Genomic DNA, 14,707 nt, shown 5'->3' on the forward strand with positions numbered 1-14,707 from the left:
AAAGAGTGCTGAAGAAAAGGATTAGGCAGCACTTCATTTTTATCTAAGACACTGGCCACTGCTGTAATCCCCTTGTCTCAGATATATTTCAAAAGGAAACGAGTACTCATTGTAAAGCCCAACTGTGCGGTGACCTCACTGCAGCCTTCCAGTTCCTAAAGGGAGCCTACAAACAGGAGGGGAATCAACTCTTTGAAACGGTAGATAATAGCAGGACAAGGGGAAATGGTTTGAAGTCGAAGAAGGGAAGATTCAGGTGGGATGTCAGGGGGAAGTTCTTTACTATGAGAGTGGTGAGGTGCTGGAACAGCTGCCCAGACAGGCTGTGGATGCCCTGTCCAGCCCTGGAGGTATTCAAGGCCAGTTTGGATGGGGCCCTGGGCAGCCTGCTGGTATTAAATGTGGAGGTTGGTGGCCTGTGGCAGGGGGTTGGAGATTCATGACCTTTGAGGTCCCTTTCACCCTAAGCTATTCTATGATTCTATTTCAGAGGTTAGTTCAGTATTAGTTACACTGAGAAAGCACATGCCAGGTAAGTAACATCACTGGCCAGGATAACATCACACATGGGGCAATCTCCTCAGAAGCTGACACTGATCAGGAGCCTGGGATGTCTCAGTTCAGAACTAAATGGACAGCAATCTGTCCAGGTTAACTCACTGATACCCTTTACAAGTAGCCAAAGCCTCTGCTGTAGCAAACTGCAGAAATTATCTACTGGAATAAAGAAAATCACTAAGATTCTACCTAATCACAAGGAACACAGTTAAAAAACCATGGGGAACCAGGTACTTATTTAACGCAACACACCGGAAATATTTACCTTTGCAAGGTCGTATAGTTTTGCTGCTTCTTCAAACAATCCTTTATTTTCTGCTGTAGAAGCCACTTTGTTAATAATAGGCTTTGTGTCACTATTAAACTTGTCTATCACTCCAGGCTACAGAGACGAGACAAAATAAAACAAAAGTAGAGAAATCAGAGCACTTAATGTTCCTTAACGTTCAGTCAAGGCAATGAATATTTTATATGTTGGATTATGATAAGCATGGCCTACACATCTCCATGGGAACACACAAAAGAGCCATGTTAAGAGTACAAAGAGCTCTTGAGAGAGAGACTTCCTCTAGAATGGAATCAGCACTGATACATCTGCAGCTCCTAATTCATCCTTGCTTATGTAATCTGCTTTAAAACTACGACTGCTAAGGTCTGGTTTTACACCAAAAAAACCCACAAGAACACAGTTATACCTAAAAAAAAATGGTTATTCAGGCTAACATCATTAATCCAAAAAACTATATCTTGCAAAGAACATGAAAAAGAACTGATGGAGATTACTGAGTTACCCTGCTCCCCTGTGTGCAGTGCCACTGCTTTGAGACTGACAGGAAACTTCACTGGAGTTACCCAATGAGATTTGTGTCTATAGTTACAGCCTCAGCCCACAGGGATGCAGCTCGTGCTCCCTGACCTGCAACCCGCAGGATCTGATACTTGAAAAAACAGCATTTATTCCAACACAGCAATAACGCGGGCTGATGAAAAACGAAGAAAAGCTAGGTAATCTCAGCGCTACTTGATACTCCATGCAATCTGTAGCTGTTAGTATGAAAGCAATTATCAACTCACCTTCCGACTGCCATCGTTTTCCAGCTTCCCGAGAATCATATCAAACTACATCCGGGTCAAGTAGGAAAAAAGGAAATGAGAACAGACAAATTGAACATATTTCACAACACATTTACTAAGTACAAAGGTGCAGTCATGGGAGAATGAAAAACAAAAATTGATGCCAAAATTACTATTTGTATCTAAGCAATGCAGAAAAAGACCCCATTAAATACTTTTAATGTACTACCATGGGGAGGAAAGCACAAACGTACCTCTCTGCTTTCAATTACTAGCTCACTAACACAGCGAAAGAACATATTCTCTCCTTGGCTGTCCTTCTCATTCCTACAAAAGAAGAGGGAGGAGGAGGAGAAGGGCTCTGCTCACAAGGACTTCCCAGGTAACAGCGATGCAGTAAAACATTCGGAGAGACACACGGGCTCCTACCTGAGAAAGTAAAAATACTGCAGAGCTTCTCTTGGATCCGTGGATTCAAATTTACGGGTGTAGAGCATCAAAAGACGCACGAAGTTCAGACGCCTCACGCCAGGGGGGTCACCAACCTCATGGCTCACTGCAATGTCAGAAGCAATGCTATTGGAGTAATTAATGCCGGGAGATGTTGCACTGAATTTCTTCTCAAATTAGTCAGGATCACAGTCCAGAGCTCTAACACAATGTAGGACGCTGTGCTGGTAAATGTTGCTTGTTTGGCCACTTACATAGAGCTGCATGGTACTACTGGGACTCAGAAATATTCCCTCAATATAAATGTGCAGGACTTACACAGCTGTGCACTTTGCCCAGAAGATTTCAGGAGCAACTTCAACTCAAACAGGACCAGAGCAACATGAACAGCATGACAACGCAGGCGCTCTGTTCGAAACAGGAAAGCAATTGCAGCTTCAAACTGTGCCGTCAAGAACAATACTTGGAAGTAGAGGAAAGGCTGCTGGTTCACTGCAAAATGGGATTCACCTGGGAAAACAAACACACACACTCAGAGCTGGTGAAAACAACTTCGCACCCAGAGGTCACTGACTGCACACCTCGATGCACGTGTATTCAGTGCCAAAGGAAATAAATACATGAGGCAAAACTGAATACCTAACCACACATCAGTAGTTTGTTTGTAACTGTTTGGCTGCAAATACACCCTGAAAGATCACACTTGTGGTATATTGAGGCATATTCAGGAAGTGAAAGAGCAGCTACTCAAAAAAGTTCCCGTGCTCTTTTCAGACATCCACCAACCCCGACTGCAATAGATTCTCTATGGCCACAGCTTTCACCTACACTTACGTGTATGCCAAGTGTCCAAATAACATTATAAACCTGGGTTTTCCTACTCACCAATATTAGCTTATTATGTTTATTTTCTTCTCAGTTGCACCTGGGCATAAGTCATGCTGTAACCACAGAGCTGTAGAGAATCACTTTCTGCATGTGTCTTTGACGGTCAAACTGACCTGATCAACTGAAAGATGACGGACAACAATAACCTCTTGGGCCATGGGTGTACCTAAAACTTCCCAAAATGTAACCAACTGTGACTTGGGCCCACTGCAAATTACAATCATTTAAAGGAAACAATGAATGTAAGAGAAAAGCTTGGAAATGCATGCCCCCATTTAGGGCATACTTCCCTATTCTGTACTCCAAAACTTGAAAGCCTCACTAGAAAGACCTCAAAACACATATGGTGAACAAAAACAACCCATCATGTATAATGGACACAGTCCAAATGACACTAGTATTGTTCATCTATGAATAGTCACTCTCTGGACTGCTGAGCACACACGGAATTCATCCACCATGATTTGCTACAGGCTTTATGTGGAGCCCATTACTGGCAAGTGCCCTCCACAGCAAAGCAGAACCCCAGCAACCTCTCTTAGTGGCTTCTTACCATAGTCCTCCAGCAGCTGCTTCTGGAACTGTGATAATGTCAATCGGTCTTGTGAAGAGCTGGCACCATCATCATCAAAACACACTTGGCTCAGCTAAAAACACGTTAAGAAAAAAAACAATGCAGATATTTTGACTTGCCTTTGCACAAGGGATGTGCTCAGAAGATATTCATTCCATCTGAAGCAGTGTTAAGCTCTGACCAACTAACAAACTACAACTCACAACAGTTGGTTCACCCACTGCTAGAAAGGAAAGACCTCCAACACACTGGCAGCAGAAACACATGTAGGACTCAATGGTCCTTCTGCACCAAATCACTGGGGCTCAGAACACCCACTAGGTGATAAATATGATTAAGACTTTAAACTTTTTACCAGTCTTAAATATACCATTTTATTCCCTCTGTTTGACAGGTACTGACCAGCACCTATCAAGCATCTGAAGCTGTAAAAACTGTCTGCTGGAGACATTGACTTCTTCCTGTCAGCTGACACCAACATTTGAGCCTTAATCCATCCAGAAAGAAAAACACACAAAGGATTCTTGCTGTAACAAGCTAAAACTTCCAGTAAAAACAGCCAACAAAGATCGATGCGAAGCAAAGAACATGACCCTGCCACAAAAGCCATGTCCCCAAACGCACACCCAATAGGGCAGAGGGTAAGAGGAACCCAGGAACCCATTTCCCAGCCCTTCACAATCTGCAAGGCCAAGCCATGTGCATCGCTGCAATGCATGGCTGCACTGCTGCAGAACACCGCCGCTGGTGGTCGGGAGCTTAGCAGAGCTGAGACCTGATACCATTCAGACTCGTTCTTAAAGCAAACAAACCCAAACAAGCCAAACAACCCCAACACTCACTTTCAGCCAAAGATAATCCTCTGTCTTATCAGCAACTTCACTCTGGTTATCTGTAATATCGCAACGGCCAATAATGCAATAAACAGCCCTCTTGTATGGGTCAGTGTTGTTCCTCAGAGCCCGTCTGTAATGGAGACGAAGCTTATTTTCTGTGGCAGTGGATAACCTAAGGGAAAAAAAACGAAGGAAAAATGTCAGGGATTCAGGAACAGATATGAGCCCATCATCATATGAGGAAACAGAAGTCAACATACAGTGGTGCATATCCACAGCAAAGGCATACCTGAAGATGTTCCTTGCATTATTATAATTACACGTTAATTTAAAAGTATAATTAAAACTATGAGGATCATCTTCAAATGCCCACTGCTGCAGGAAAAGTCAGAGGATAACCTCTTCTGCAGGGCGTTAATATCGTGGTAGGTGAGATACTGCAGGACACTCTGTAATGTCATTATTTCAGAGAGCACCGGGCCTTTGGAACTCTTTGGGTTAATACAGACCACTCAAACGAGCAGCCTGTTGTGCCAGAAGCCCTTTATGAGAGAGACTTCAGCATTAAGTACTGTCATCTTGTTCTCTGCCCTGCTATTTTCTGTATCCTCTCATAGTGGATCTTACAGAATTAAGTCAACAAAGTGCTTTCTAGATGACAATGTCTGTCAAATCTGTGGGCAGATTATGTTTTCACAGCCGTAACAAGAACAAAATAAATCAATTATGGTGCATCTCATTAAAGCGTCTGCAATGAAAACAACGACACTGCCTTCACTGAGGTTGCTCAGACATATGGCGAGCACTCCCCAGTGCTCACTAGGAACCACATTAATTTATGCACCAACATCTACACCACTCACTGAACGCCTTTCTTTTTCCCTTCAGTTATGCTTTGAGATGCACAAACTGGAATGCTCGTGTCCACATTCCCATTCCTGAAAACCCTAACGCATTCAAAACACCGCAGGATTAAGAACTTTCTACACGCAAGGGCACGTATCAGAAGCTGAGGAAGGATCACAGCTCTTGTCCTGGCACCCCACAGGGCAGCCTGATTTCCCCACTTCAGTCAGTGCCTCAGAACACACCACCCCCTGAATGCTGTGCAGCCACTGCCTTCTGGTGCACGTGGGCTGCAAGTGCCACAGGGCATCACTGCTCTGCAACAGACCACACTCATTGCAGGGCAGTAGGACTAAATGACCTTTAAAAGTCCCTTCCAACTCAAATGGTTCTATGATTTTATGTGTTTACTTGAAATGCTTTGCAACTGGAAAGATAAATGAGATATAACCTAAGATGCCACAGCAGAGTTCGGAGCACATCTTAAGATGCATTAACCCAACAGCTTGCAACCAAATGAGTATTTTGGCCAGTGGACTCTGCCAAATGCAGGAAAAGCTGCAAGAGGAGAACATGTAGAAGAAGGATCTGAGTGTGAGTGCTGGTAAAACAACTGAAACAAATGCTACTTGTTTTTATTGCGTGGCATTCTTATGTCTCATAACAGGTACAAGAGGAGGTGCTCCCCAAAGGAAATTCAGCTAAGAAGAGCAGTAGGGGACACAGGATTCATGGCATCAGACCAATCCTGACCTATAGAACACAGTACCCTATCGTTGTACAAGGCAAATCCAATGGTTAAAAAAAATAAAAAAATAAAAAAAAAACAAACAAAAAGCCTCAAAACCCCAAAGCTACAGCACACTATTAATTCTGAAACATACACTTTGCATTATTTTCAAATAATTCTTTCTCTGCGGACACTTCCAGACTTCAAAGACAAAAAGTAAAATATATAAACTTCTTACATGTAATTTAGCTGACTAATGTTTGTATTTTCTGCCTATCACCAGCAGAAGAAATGTCTGTATTTCTATCAACCCACAGTCAATTTCACCCCTCCTACAGCAATTTCTACCCTTCACAGCTCCTGCCTGGTTCCCAATTACCTTCTGTCTTTGCTGTTCATGTATTCCTGAAACCAGGTTTTAAACTCTCCCAGCTGATGCTGTGCCCGTTTCACCACGTGCATGGCTGCAGTCAGATCTCCGCAGCGCATGCAGTAGTAAATCAGTGCCCAGACAGGGTGTCCTTCCACCTCACCATCCTGAAAACATAAGATAAATTGTTTACATATCATAACAACAGCAGCACATTTGAATTACTTTTCTTTATGATTTGCCCTGACATCCAAACACCGATTTTAGTATAAATTCTGTTTGAGGGTATGGGAATCAGAGATCAGGAGGATTAAGCTCTCTGGTAGCTGTTCACACTCCAGCAGCCAAGGATGGGATTTGCTTCTGCTTGCCCAGATTTCAGTTTGCCAGGCAATCTGGCAATCCCACAACTAGTATTCAGATACGCTGCCCATTCAGGAAGGGCGTTTAGATCAAGCCGCTGAGGTGTTCATAACATTTGTGCTGAGATGAAGGCACCAGACTAATTGTGTCTATCAGCACGTGCGCAAAGGACAGCAGACTCTACTATGTTCTTTCTCATGTTTCACATGTACTATTTCATGGAACTTTTACTCTTTTAACCCAGCCTGCTTGGTGTGCCCCCGTCACTTTGTACTTGTGTACTTTCTGCTCTGTTAATGCCATTTTATTCAGGTACCTAAACAGAAAGTTCAGGTCACAATTCAGGCTATTTCATTCTGTATTTTGTAATCAGCAACTGCTAAAATAAATAAAGAAATAAAAGTTCAACACCTGCTCATTTCTCTTTAAAAAGACTGCCAGAAGTGACCACAACTCCTAGAACCCAGAATTTTCACATTACTGAAGCACCCCCACACTTTGGGACTAGCTCTGATCACAGTGAAACTGATTTTGTGCATCTTCCATTTTCCTAATGGAAATTCTAGCAAAGGAGTGCGCTGCCTTAAAAGCCCCATTCAAACAGAAGACCACCAGAGACAGCACCTGGAGCACAGGGACTTGTGATTTTAGCTCAGGCAGTGAAGGTGAGGACAAACCTGGAGACCAGGGACAGGTGCAGGCAGCTTGATGTTCAAGTAACTGCGGACCAGTTGGTAGGTGCCTGGAACTCCTCCCAGCTGAGCCTGGTGCAGGTTTCCAAAGACCGTCACAAAGGTGTAATTTTTGTAACTGAAAAGAAAAACAAAGATGTGAACCGACTGAAATGCACTTGGTATAAAAGCATCCAGCGATTATCAGACCCACCAGAATCTAGCCATTTAAAGCAAACTGCCTTGATGTTCAAGCATTACCATTACAAGAGTCAAAAACCCATCAATTAAGGAAGACACGCATATTCTACTGTCTCTAGAGAAACCATATTTGGAGTCTGTGGCAGACTGCTCCAAGTTCAGCTCCTTATTACGAGGTTCCTCTCATTAGGTTCTCACAGCAATACGTTAAACTCAATTACTTTGCTGGCAATGGCCTTTCCAAACTACTGCTTTAACTCCCAGTGCTGTCACAAAAGAACACAAACACCGCAGATGTGCTTCTCCTCCTCCCTGCTCTGTGGACAGATGCAAACCTTCGGGCCGTGGATTTCTCAGAAGGAAATCACTGAGGAGAATTTAAGAGAAAAACACCTGGTAAAAGCAGCTTTGAAAAGACCTTCTAGAAGAAGTCAGAGCTTTTAATCAATGCAGATCAGTTTAACAAATATCCATGTTTGGAAGCAGGAGCCTAAAACATCTGTATGCTGATGGAGTACACATGTAAGTTGCAGCAATTCAGTTGAAGCTGATTTCTTTTTCCTCTGCTGCATGTTCCTACTCTGGCTCCTCCTAGCTGCAGACCTCGAGACTGTTAGGCTAAAAAAAGCTATGCTGAACATGAGCAAGCATCAGTATACCTTGACAACTCATACTAAGGCTGAGCTTCTCAGGGTTTAACATCACACCTGCTTCAAAGCAACTGATGCAAGAACAGCTGTGAGAAGTTACATATCCTCCCTTGGCAGTCATGGGGTTGCAGAGGCTTCCAAATACCCTGATATTAGGGGTCTGCTTTGCAAGTCCTCCAACTCCCACTAGGAAATACAAAGCTACGAGGCACATCTGAAACAAGATCAAGTTTGAAGGGCCCGATTTCTACTCCAGGTTGGACTTGGAGAGGGGGCCAACAGCTGGGGCAAAGGGGCTGTGCCGGGAGGTGGAAACATCTCTCCCCGTCGTGCTGTATCAGTGCTCAGATGGCAGAACTATCTGTAACAAATGCCCACACGCTACACTGCAGCTATTGTTTGCTTCTAAACCATCCTGCTAACATCATGTTGGCAGCTCTTCGATGAGAGACTGTGCTGTCCAGGACTGTGGGCACACACACAAAGAACGACTGTTACTGCCAGCTGGGGATTCAGCCTTGGGCTCTCTCTCTACAGCCTTTCTGCCTGCTCCACAACCTGCAACTCTGCAAATGGTTTCCTGGTCAAGGAGCTTAGGTCCCAATAACATTTGCTGATAGAGCCAGTAAGCCACTTTCCAGGGTCTGAAAATCATTGCTAAGTGTCACAACTTCAGCCTCCTGGGATTGTACGGAAAAAACCTTCAGTGTAGAAATGGCACAATCAGAACCTGACTCACAGCACTGGAATTAATCCCAGCGCTGTCCTCATTTCCAGCCAGCACACCAACAGGTAATCAGCATTCATAAAAGGAGTATGGAAATGCAGGGTTTTTTTTTTGGTGAGGGGAAAACAGGCCTCTTTCCACAAGTGAAAAATCTTCACATATCGCCATAGCAGATATAAAGTATTTAAAGGCACAGAAGAAGAATAAAAGATCTTTTTTGTCTTCTGAACAACCTCCCTATGGGTCCAAGGCCTTTTTTGTTAAAACGGTTTTTGACTAAAACAGTTTTATACTCAAGTGGCCGCTCTAAGCCCCTTAGAAGGGAAAAAGACGCCTCTTGTGAACAGTACGAAGCAAGTGACTTGTTAAAACATCCACGTGTGCTACAAAGTCACTGTGGCTCGATAATTTGTCAGACTGCGTAATCCAAAGCATTCACCTTACCTTTGTTCGAGGTAGCGCAGCGCCTGCCTCACAAACTCCATACGCACCTCCAGGTTGGTCCGGACATTCAGGACATCACTAGCAGAAACCAGGCGAACGCTGGTCATTTGTTTCACCATGGCCCACATCTCAGAGATGTTCTGTCAACAAGTCCACACAACAGCAATTAGTAGAGGTGAAGAAGCACCCCTGTTACGTGGTGTTTTGATTCTTAAGCAAAGAAAAAAGGGGTGGGTATAACTTCAGTCGGTTTAGATTTGTGATGGATACACTGGATGCAAGGTAAGACCCTCCGTCCTGCAGAATACAGACTTCTCTGCATAATGCCTGTGTCAGGAGGTGGCTCTAAACGCTTTACGTGACGTGGTGCTCAGACTGCTCCCCATTTCTGGTTTATATATCCCACTTTAAAAAATGCCACAACATCAGCTTTCCACAAGAATAATTGTTCTGGTTGCCATTGGAAAGTTGTGCAATCAGCTGTGATGAGAAATTTCTAAAGGACTCACACAGAGACTCAGTTACAAAAAAGAAGCTGAAAACCATCCAGGTTTGCTCATTCATAAGGACAAGATCGTATCTACAGGACTAAAATATCCCCACTGACACAGCAAAACGCTGCGGAGTAACGGCACTGTTAGCTTCAGCAAGGGCAGCTGTTGGATCTCAGAGCTTCCAAGCAGCAAGAATGTTGAAACTCGGCCTGGTGTCCCTAGCACAGTGACAGAGCTGCTCAGAGCAAGGATGCACATCTGTAATTCTGATTTGATACAAGCATTTGCCACACAGCTTCCGCACAGCTTTCTGCTCTCCCTGTCTGCAAAGTGCTTTGATGACTCAGCCATCCTGCAGTACTGCCCTCCAAGCATTTCTCAAAGATAGCCAAGTTCGAACATTTGTTTTATGGGGCGGATCAAGGCAGCACAATTAAAGGAATGGGGAAAGAAAAGGAAAAGCAGACAGACCATTCCTTTACAGTCGAGCTTACAGACTTTGGCTGGCTTTATGCTTTGCTGTGGGAGCCTGCTTCAGCTCTAGCAGCTGCTGATTGAACACCCTTTGCCTACGGTTGTTTGCACTCAAAGCCACACTTTGAAAACAAAATGGGAAGCTTTTTTTATTTATTCCCCCAACAGTTCATCAATCACGACAGCACTCCACAACGAAATCAGGTTCTTCCCTTCCTCATTTTGTTGAGACATTCACCATGACCAGTCTCGTCACAGGTGGGCACTGCTGTGCTAGAGAAGATTGCAGTCCTGGCTCTGTTTGCTGTGCAGAGCCATGCAATGTTTTTTGGGGGCAGCAGTATCAGTACTTTTCCACCAATTTCAGCAGGCTGTTACTCACAGCTGAAAACAGATAGAATACGTTTCCTTACGTTAACTTATCGGCAGTACCTTATCATCCAGTTCTGCCACAGCAGCACAAAGGTCCACCAGGTTAGGCTGCAGATGTCTATTCACTATCTTCTCATTATAAATATAAATCTGAAACATATTGAAAAGAAGCAAATTTAACAAAACATTTTTACTCTCCTTCCCCCTCCCCAGACACAGCAGTAGAATCCAAACCAGGCTGCAGGAAGTGTCCCCAGCAAGCTCCTTCTGTACCCTCCCTTTGCCACTCGTCATTTGGTACAGAAGAGGAAGGGCCAACTGCACAGACTTCCACACTGCTCTGAAGCACCAGGCCTGCCTGAAGGCCAGCAGCAACCCACCTGTGTGGGGCTTCTGCACAGCAAAGCACTGCACTGAATGCCACAATACAGTAATTGCAGCTGATTGCTGGAGGACAAAGATTCAGAAGAGATCTGACAAGGAACTGATAAGGCAGTGATAATCCCCTCTGCCACAGCCTCCTACCTGCTGGTACAGGAGAAGCAGAACTTTACTGTTCTATGGCAGAAGTATTCAGGCAACTGTAACATGGGGAAACCAGAACGGAAAGTTTGTCCCTAAACACACACTCCCATCCTTCTCATGTAAATCTTTGTCTAATTTTGTCTACTTCAGCTACTGTCTATTCTACCATCAGACCTTCCAGCTCCCTTTGGAAGTAATCATTCCCAACCCTGAAAAGTCACTACTGTCATTCTTAAAGTGTACTTCGTTGCTTCCAGCATGTAAACAAGATGCTGAGCTCAGGACTGTGAGCAGAACCGGGCATCAGTAAAACCACACACAGTTTTCACTGAGTCCCTGTGATACAGTTTGAGCTGTCCGTGAAGGATAAATTTCAGCACAATTAAAACATGTCTCCTGGCTTCTGATGAGCTTTCTGACAGAATGAAACCCTGCGTCTCTCAGCTCCCTGCTGGAACCTACAGCAGCCCCATCCAGGAGCAGCTCCGAAGCCCAGATGTTCTTACACTTAAGCAGGGAGCCAAGAAGAGCTCAATTGAGGCTGCTTCTCCAAGGGGCTTGCTGGGGGCACACAGCAGTGCTGGAATTGCACTGTTGGCAGAAGCCTGACCACCAATGTTGTGCTTCCATAGCACTCTACCAGCAACCTGCACACAGCTGGTAGTGCTACAGCACACCTACAGGGGGGAGACTGCAACCCCACGGCCACCCCAGCACTGGCACTGCTGAAAGGCTGAGCGTCCTACATTTGCAAAGCATCCGGGAGCAATGCTGACAGCCTGAAAGCATGGATGTAATTATACCACACGAAGACCCTTAATGCAGGATTATGGTAGAGATGGAACAAATTAATGCACTAATAATAACCACTAAATCAAATATACACTTTATCAGCACTACCGTGCACCTTATTTTGTGATTCATTTCCTCAAACAGTTGCCATGACCAAAGGCAGACAGAGAAGCAGATGCACAAGCTGCTATCTGGCTCAGCACAGCCTGAGCCAAAGCGCACAATGACATTAATTGTGTGCAAATCAGGCAGCTCTGTCTGTGCACTTTGGCACACTCCAATTTGAAAAATCAAGCCCTTCCCTTTCATTTTGCTTCTCTCACTGCTGGTGAACAGATTGTCTCAACTAACAAAAGTTACGGCTCGGTTACGTAAAGGTTTATCAGCTTTCCCTGTAAGTTTCAGCAGGAGCCTAATGCCACCAGCTATCAGCTTGCTGCTGAGGCTCTGCAGCCTCTCATTGGTGATCCTGTTCAAAGGGGATGCAACATGACAACTGTCAGAACTAAGACTTCAGCACTCTTTCCCCCTCACACAGGCACCAGGAAGCTGATCCTCCACTTGTGACAAGGAAGGGAAGGTGAACTATTCAATTACATAACACTGCACTTTGTCACAAACCCTAAGAAACACTTTTTGTAAGGTTAAAAGCTTCCATTTCCTATACAAACCGAAATGGCTTTGGCAGTCACTTATGTCGTTCCATATCTCCTCTGGACACAAATACTGTTGAGGACAGATGAGTACATCCTCAACAACATCAGAACAACCTTCTGCATGCTCTGACTGCACTAGAATCCGGGGCAGACATCCCCACATTGTACCTTCCATACCATTTGGACACCCAGTGCTCACAGACATGTCCCCTCCCACCCCCAGCACACCCACCTGACGGGCATACGCCATCTCCACGCTGTCCAAAGAGCTGCGGCCTGGAGGCCCCGACTCACGGAAGTAGCTGGGCTGTGGAACAGCAAACAGAAAGGTGGTCACACAACTGGTGGCTTCTCCTTCCCCGGTGCTGTCAAACTTCTTGGTCTGCACCTGCACCCCCCACGTCAGCTTTCTGAGTGTTTTATATGCAGAAGGGATAAGGCTACCGCAGTGTTCTTAACCATTTGTCTACTCCCAAAGGAAAGCAAAGAAAAACAAAGCCCCAGAGAACCCACGTTCCTGGTAACGAAGCAGGTTTTGAAGCTTTCTATGGAGTAGAAAGCATACCATTACTGCCCGTTATCTTCCTAACACTACCTGATACCAACTATTATCTTCCCAGCATAACTTCAACTTTCTGAGGTGGGAGGAATCCTGCTTACTCAGAGCTCAAACCAACCACCAGCTCTCTTGAACAAGAACATCAGTGTATCTTGTTAGCGTTTTATAATTGCAATTCTTCGTTTTTGCTTCCTGCAAGGTTGCTTGCTGTCATAGAGCTGACCTCCAGGATTGAAATGCTTCAGTTATAGAGCTGGAGGACAGGTAAGTCAGAGCAGGGAAAATCTGCCCTCTTCCCTAGAACTCAGAAGATGATACCGCCATAATATTCCAACACCACACCAAGCTACCCCTGTAAACATTCCCACCAGTCACATGTGTGTCTTCAGTACAGCACCACTACACACAAACACTCAGCTGCTGGAGGGAGGGAAGAAAACTCTCATATATGCAATGCTCTCCAATGTTCCCAGCCATCCCCACGTGGAATTATTCTAGTATTTCAAGTCTAGGTTTTGAAAAATAAAGCGCAATCATTTTGAAGACAGATCCCTTTGAGGAGAACACTCCTTTAATATCAGCTGCTTTTCAGGTAGTGCTAGAGCCACGACGGTCTAAAGATAAAAGCAAGCCAGATACAGAAGTATCATATTCATTATGAAGCCAGATGAAATAGCTGGAGCAAGGGAAGAGGAACAGACAAGCTTTTAGGAAAACAAGCCAGCATTCAGGGCTGAGAGCAAAGCTGGCTGAGGCTTGCTGCTGCCATAGTGCACCCTACCAGCACTGCAGCTTTGCTTTCCTTACGCCAGCAATCTGGGACTTCAATACCTGAGCACACAGACATGATCACTGCCAGGTACTGCCCGAGGACATGTCCCAGTGCTTCCTGGAAGAGCTCTGCTCAATAAAACTGACTCACCTCCCCTACGAAGAAAAAGCATAATGATTGAGTGCAGCAGAACTGCTGTTTGCAGCCTTATGGCGCTGTGCTGCAGCAGGGGGACCAACACTCACCAATTGACACGGATTTCAGGAGAAGGACCAGTGCTTCCTCGTGACCTACCTGGCCCAGACTTCAGGAGAAGATCTGAGAAAGGGAAACCTGCCTCGTAACATTAACAATTTCTTGTTTCAAACAGGACGAGCTGCAGGTACAGCCTTCAAAAGAAACTGTCTGTATCCCAGCTTTGAAAAGAAACAACACAGACCTAGGAACTTGCTCTGTGCAGTGATGCGCCTGGGAAGCTTCCCTGTAGTAACTGGTATTTTCTATTGGGTACCACTGCCTTTACACTGCTGAGTTTGCTCCTGCAAACTGCCTTAACCCAGAGTCCTGAAGTGGCAAATGTTATCAATTTAACAGCTAATGACAAATGAAGTCCCATGACTGTGAAAGCCGTTCCGAGCTAGCAGGGCATTTATACGTAAAGGTAAGAGTAATGACCTTTGT

At 44.8% G+C, this 14,707-nt stretch overlaps 1 protein-coding gene across 10 annotated transcripts in view; it reads right to left on the minus strand.

The window, feature by feature from the left end:
- Positions 1 to 14,707, minus strand: part of NUP93 (nucleoporin 93) — a 67,892-nt gene that overhangs the window by 6,081 nt on the left and 47,104 nt on the right. For all 10 annotated transcript variants that reach the window (XM_072346876.1, XM_072346877.1, XM_072346886.1 and 7 more), the window contains 12 exons: positions 12,928 to 13,002; positions 10,783 to 10,872; positions 9,383 to 9,522; positions 7,367 to 7,499; positions 6,336 to 6,493; positions 4,387 to 4,552; positions 3,524 to 3,617; positions 2,401 to 2,592; positions 2,062 to 2,188; positions 1,887 to 1,959; positions 1,633 to 1,677; positions 824 to 940 (listed from right to left, as the gene is read on the minus strand). In XM_072346876.1, the coding sequence (XP_072202977.1) occupies positions 824 to 940; positions 1,633 to 1,677; positions 1,887 to 1,959; positions 2,062 to 2,188; positions 2,401 to 2,592; positions 3,524 to 3,617; positions 4,387 to 4,552; positions 6,336 to 6,493; positions 7,367 to 7,499; positions 9,383 to 9,522; positions 10,783 to 10,872; positions 12,928 to 13,002 (1,410 nt within the window). The remainder of the gene's footprint in view (positions 1 to 823; positions 941 to 1,632; positions 1,678 to 1,886; positions 1,960 to 2,061; positions 2,189 to 2,400; positions 2,593 to 3,523; positions 3,618 to 4,386; positions 4,553 to 6,335; positions 6,494 to 7,366; positions 7,500 to 9,382; positions 9,523 to 10,782; positions 10,873 to 12,927; positions 13,003 to 14,707) is intronic.

The sequence above is a fragment of the Excalfactoria chinensis genome, chromosome 11, assembly GCF_039878825.1.
Source record: "Excalfactoria chinensis isolate bCotChi1 chromosome 11, bCotChi1.hap2, whole genome shotgun sequence".
Classification (NCBI taxonomy): domain Eukaryota; kingdom Metazoa; phylum Chordata; class Aves; order Galliformes; family Phasianidae; genus Excalfactoria; species Excalfactoria chinensis.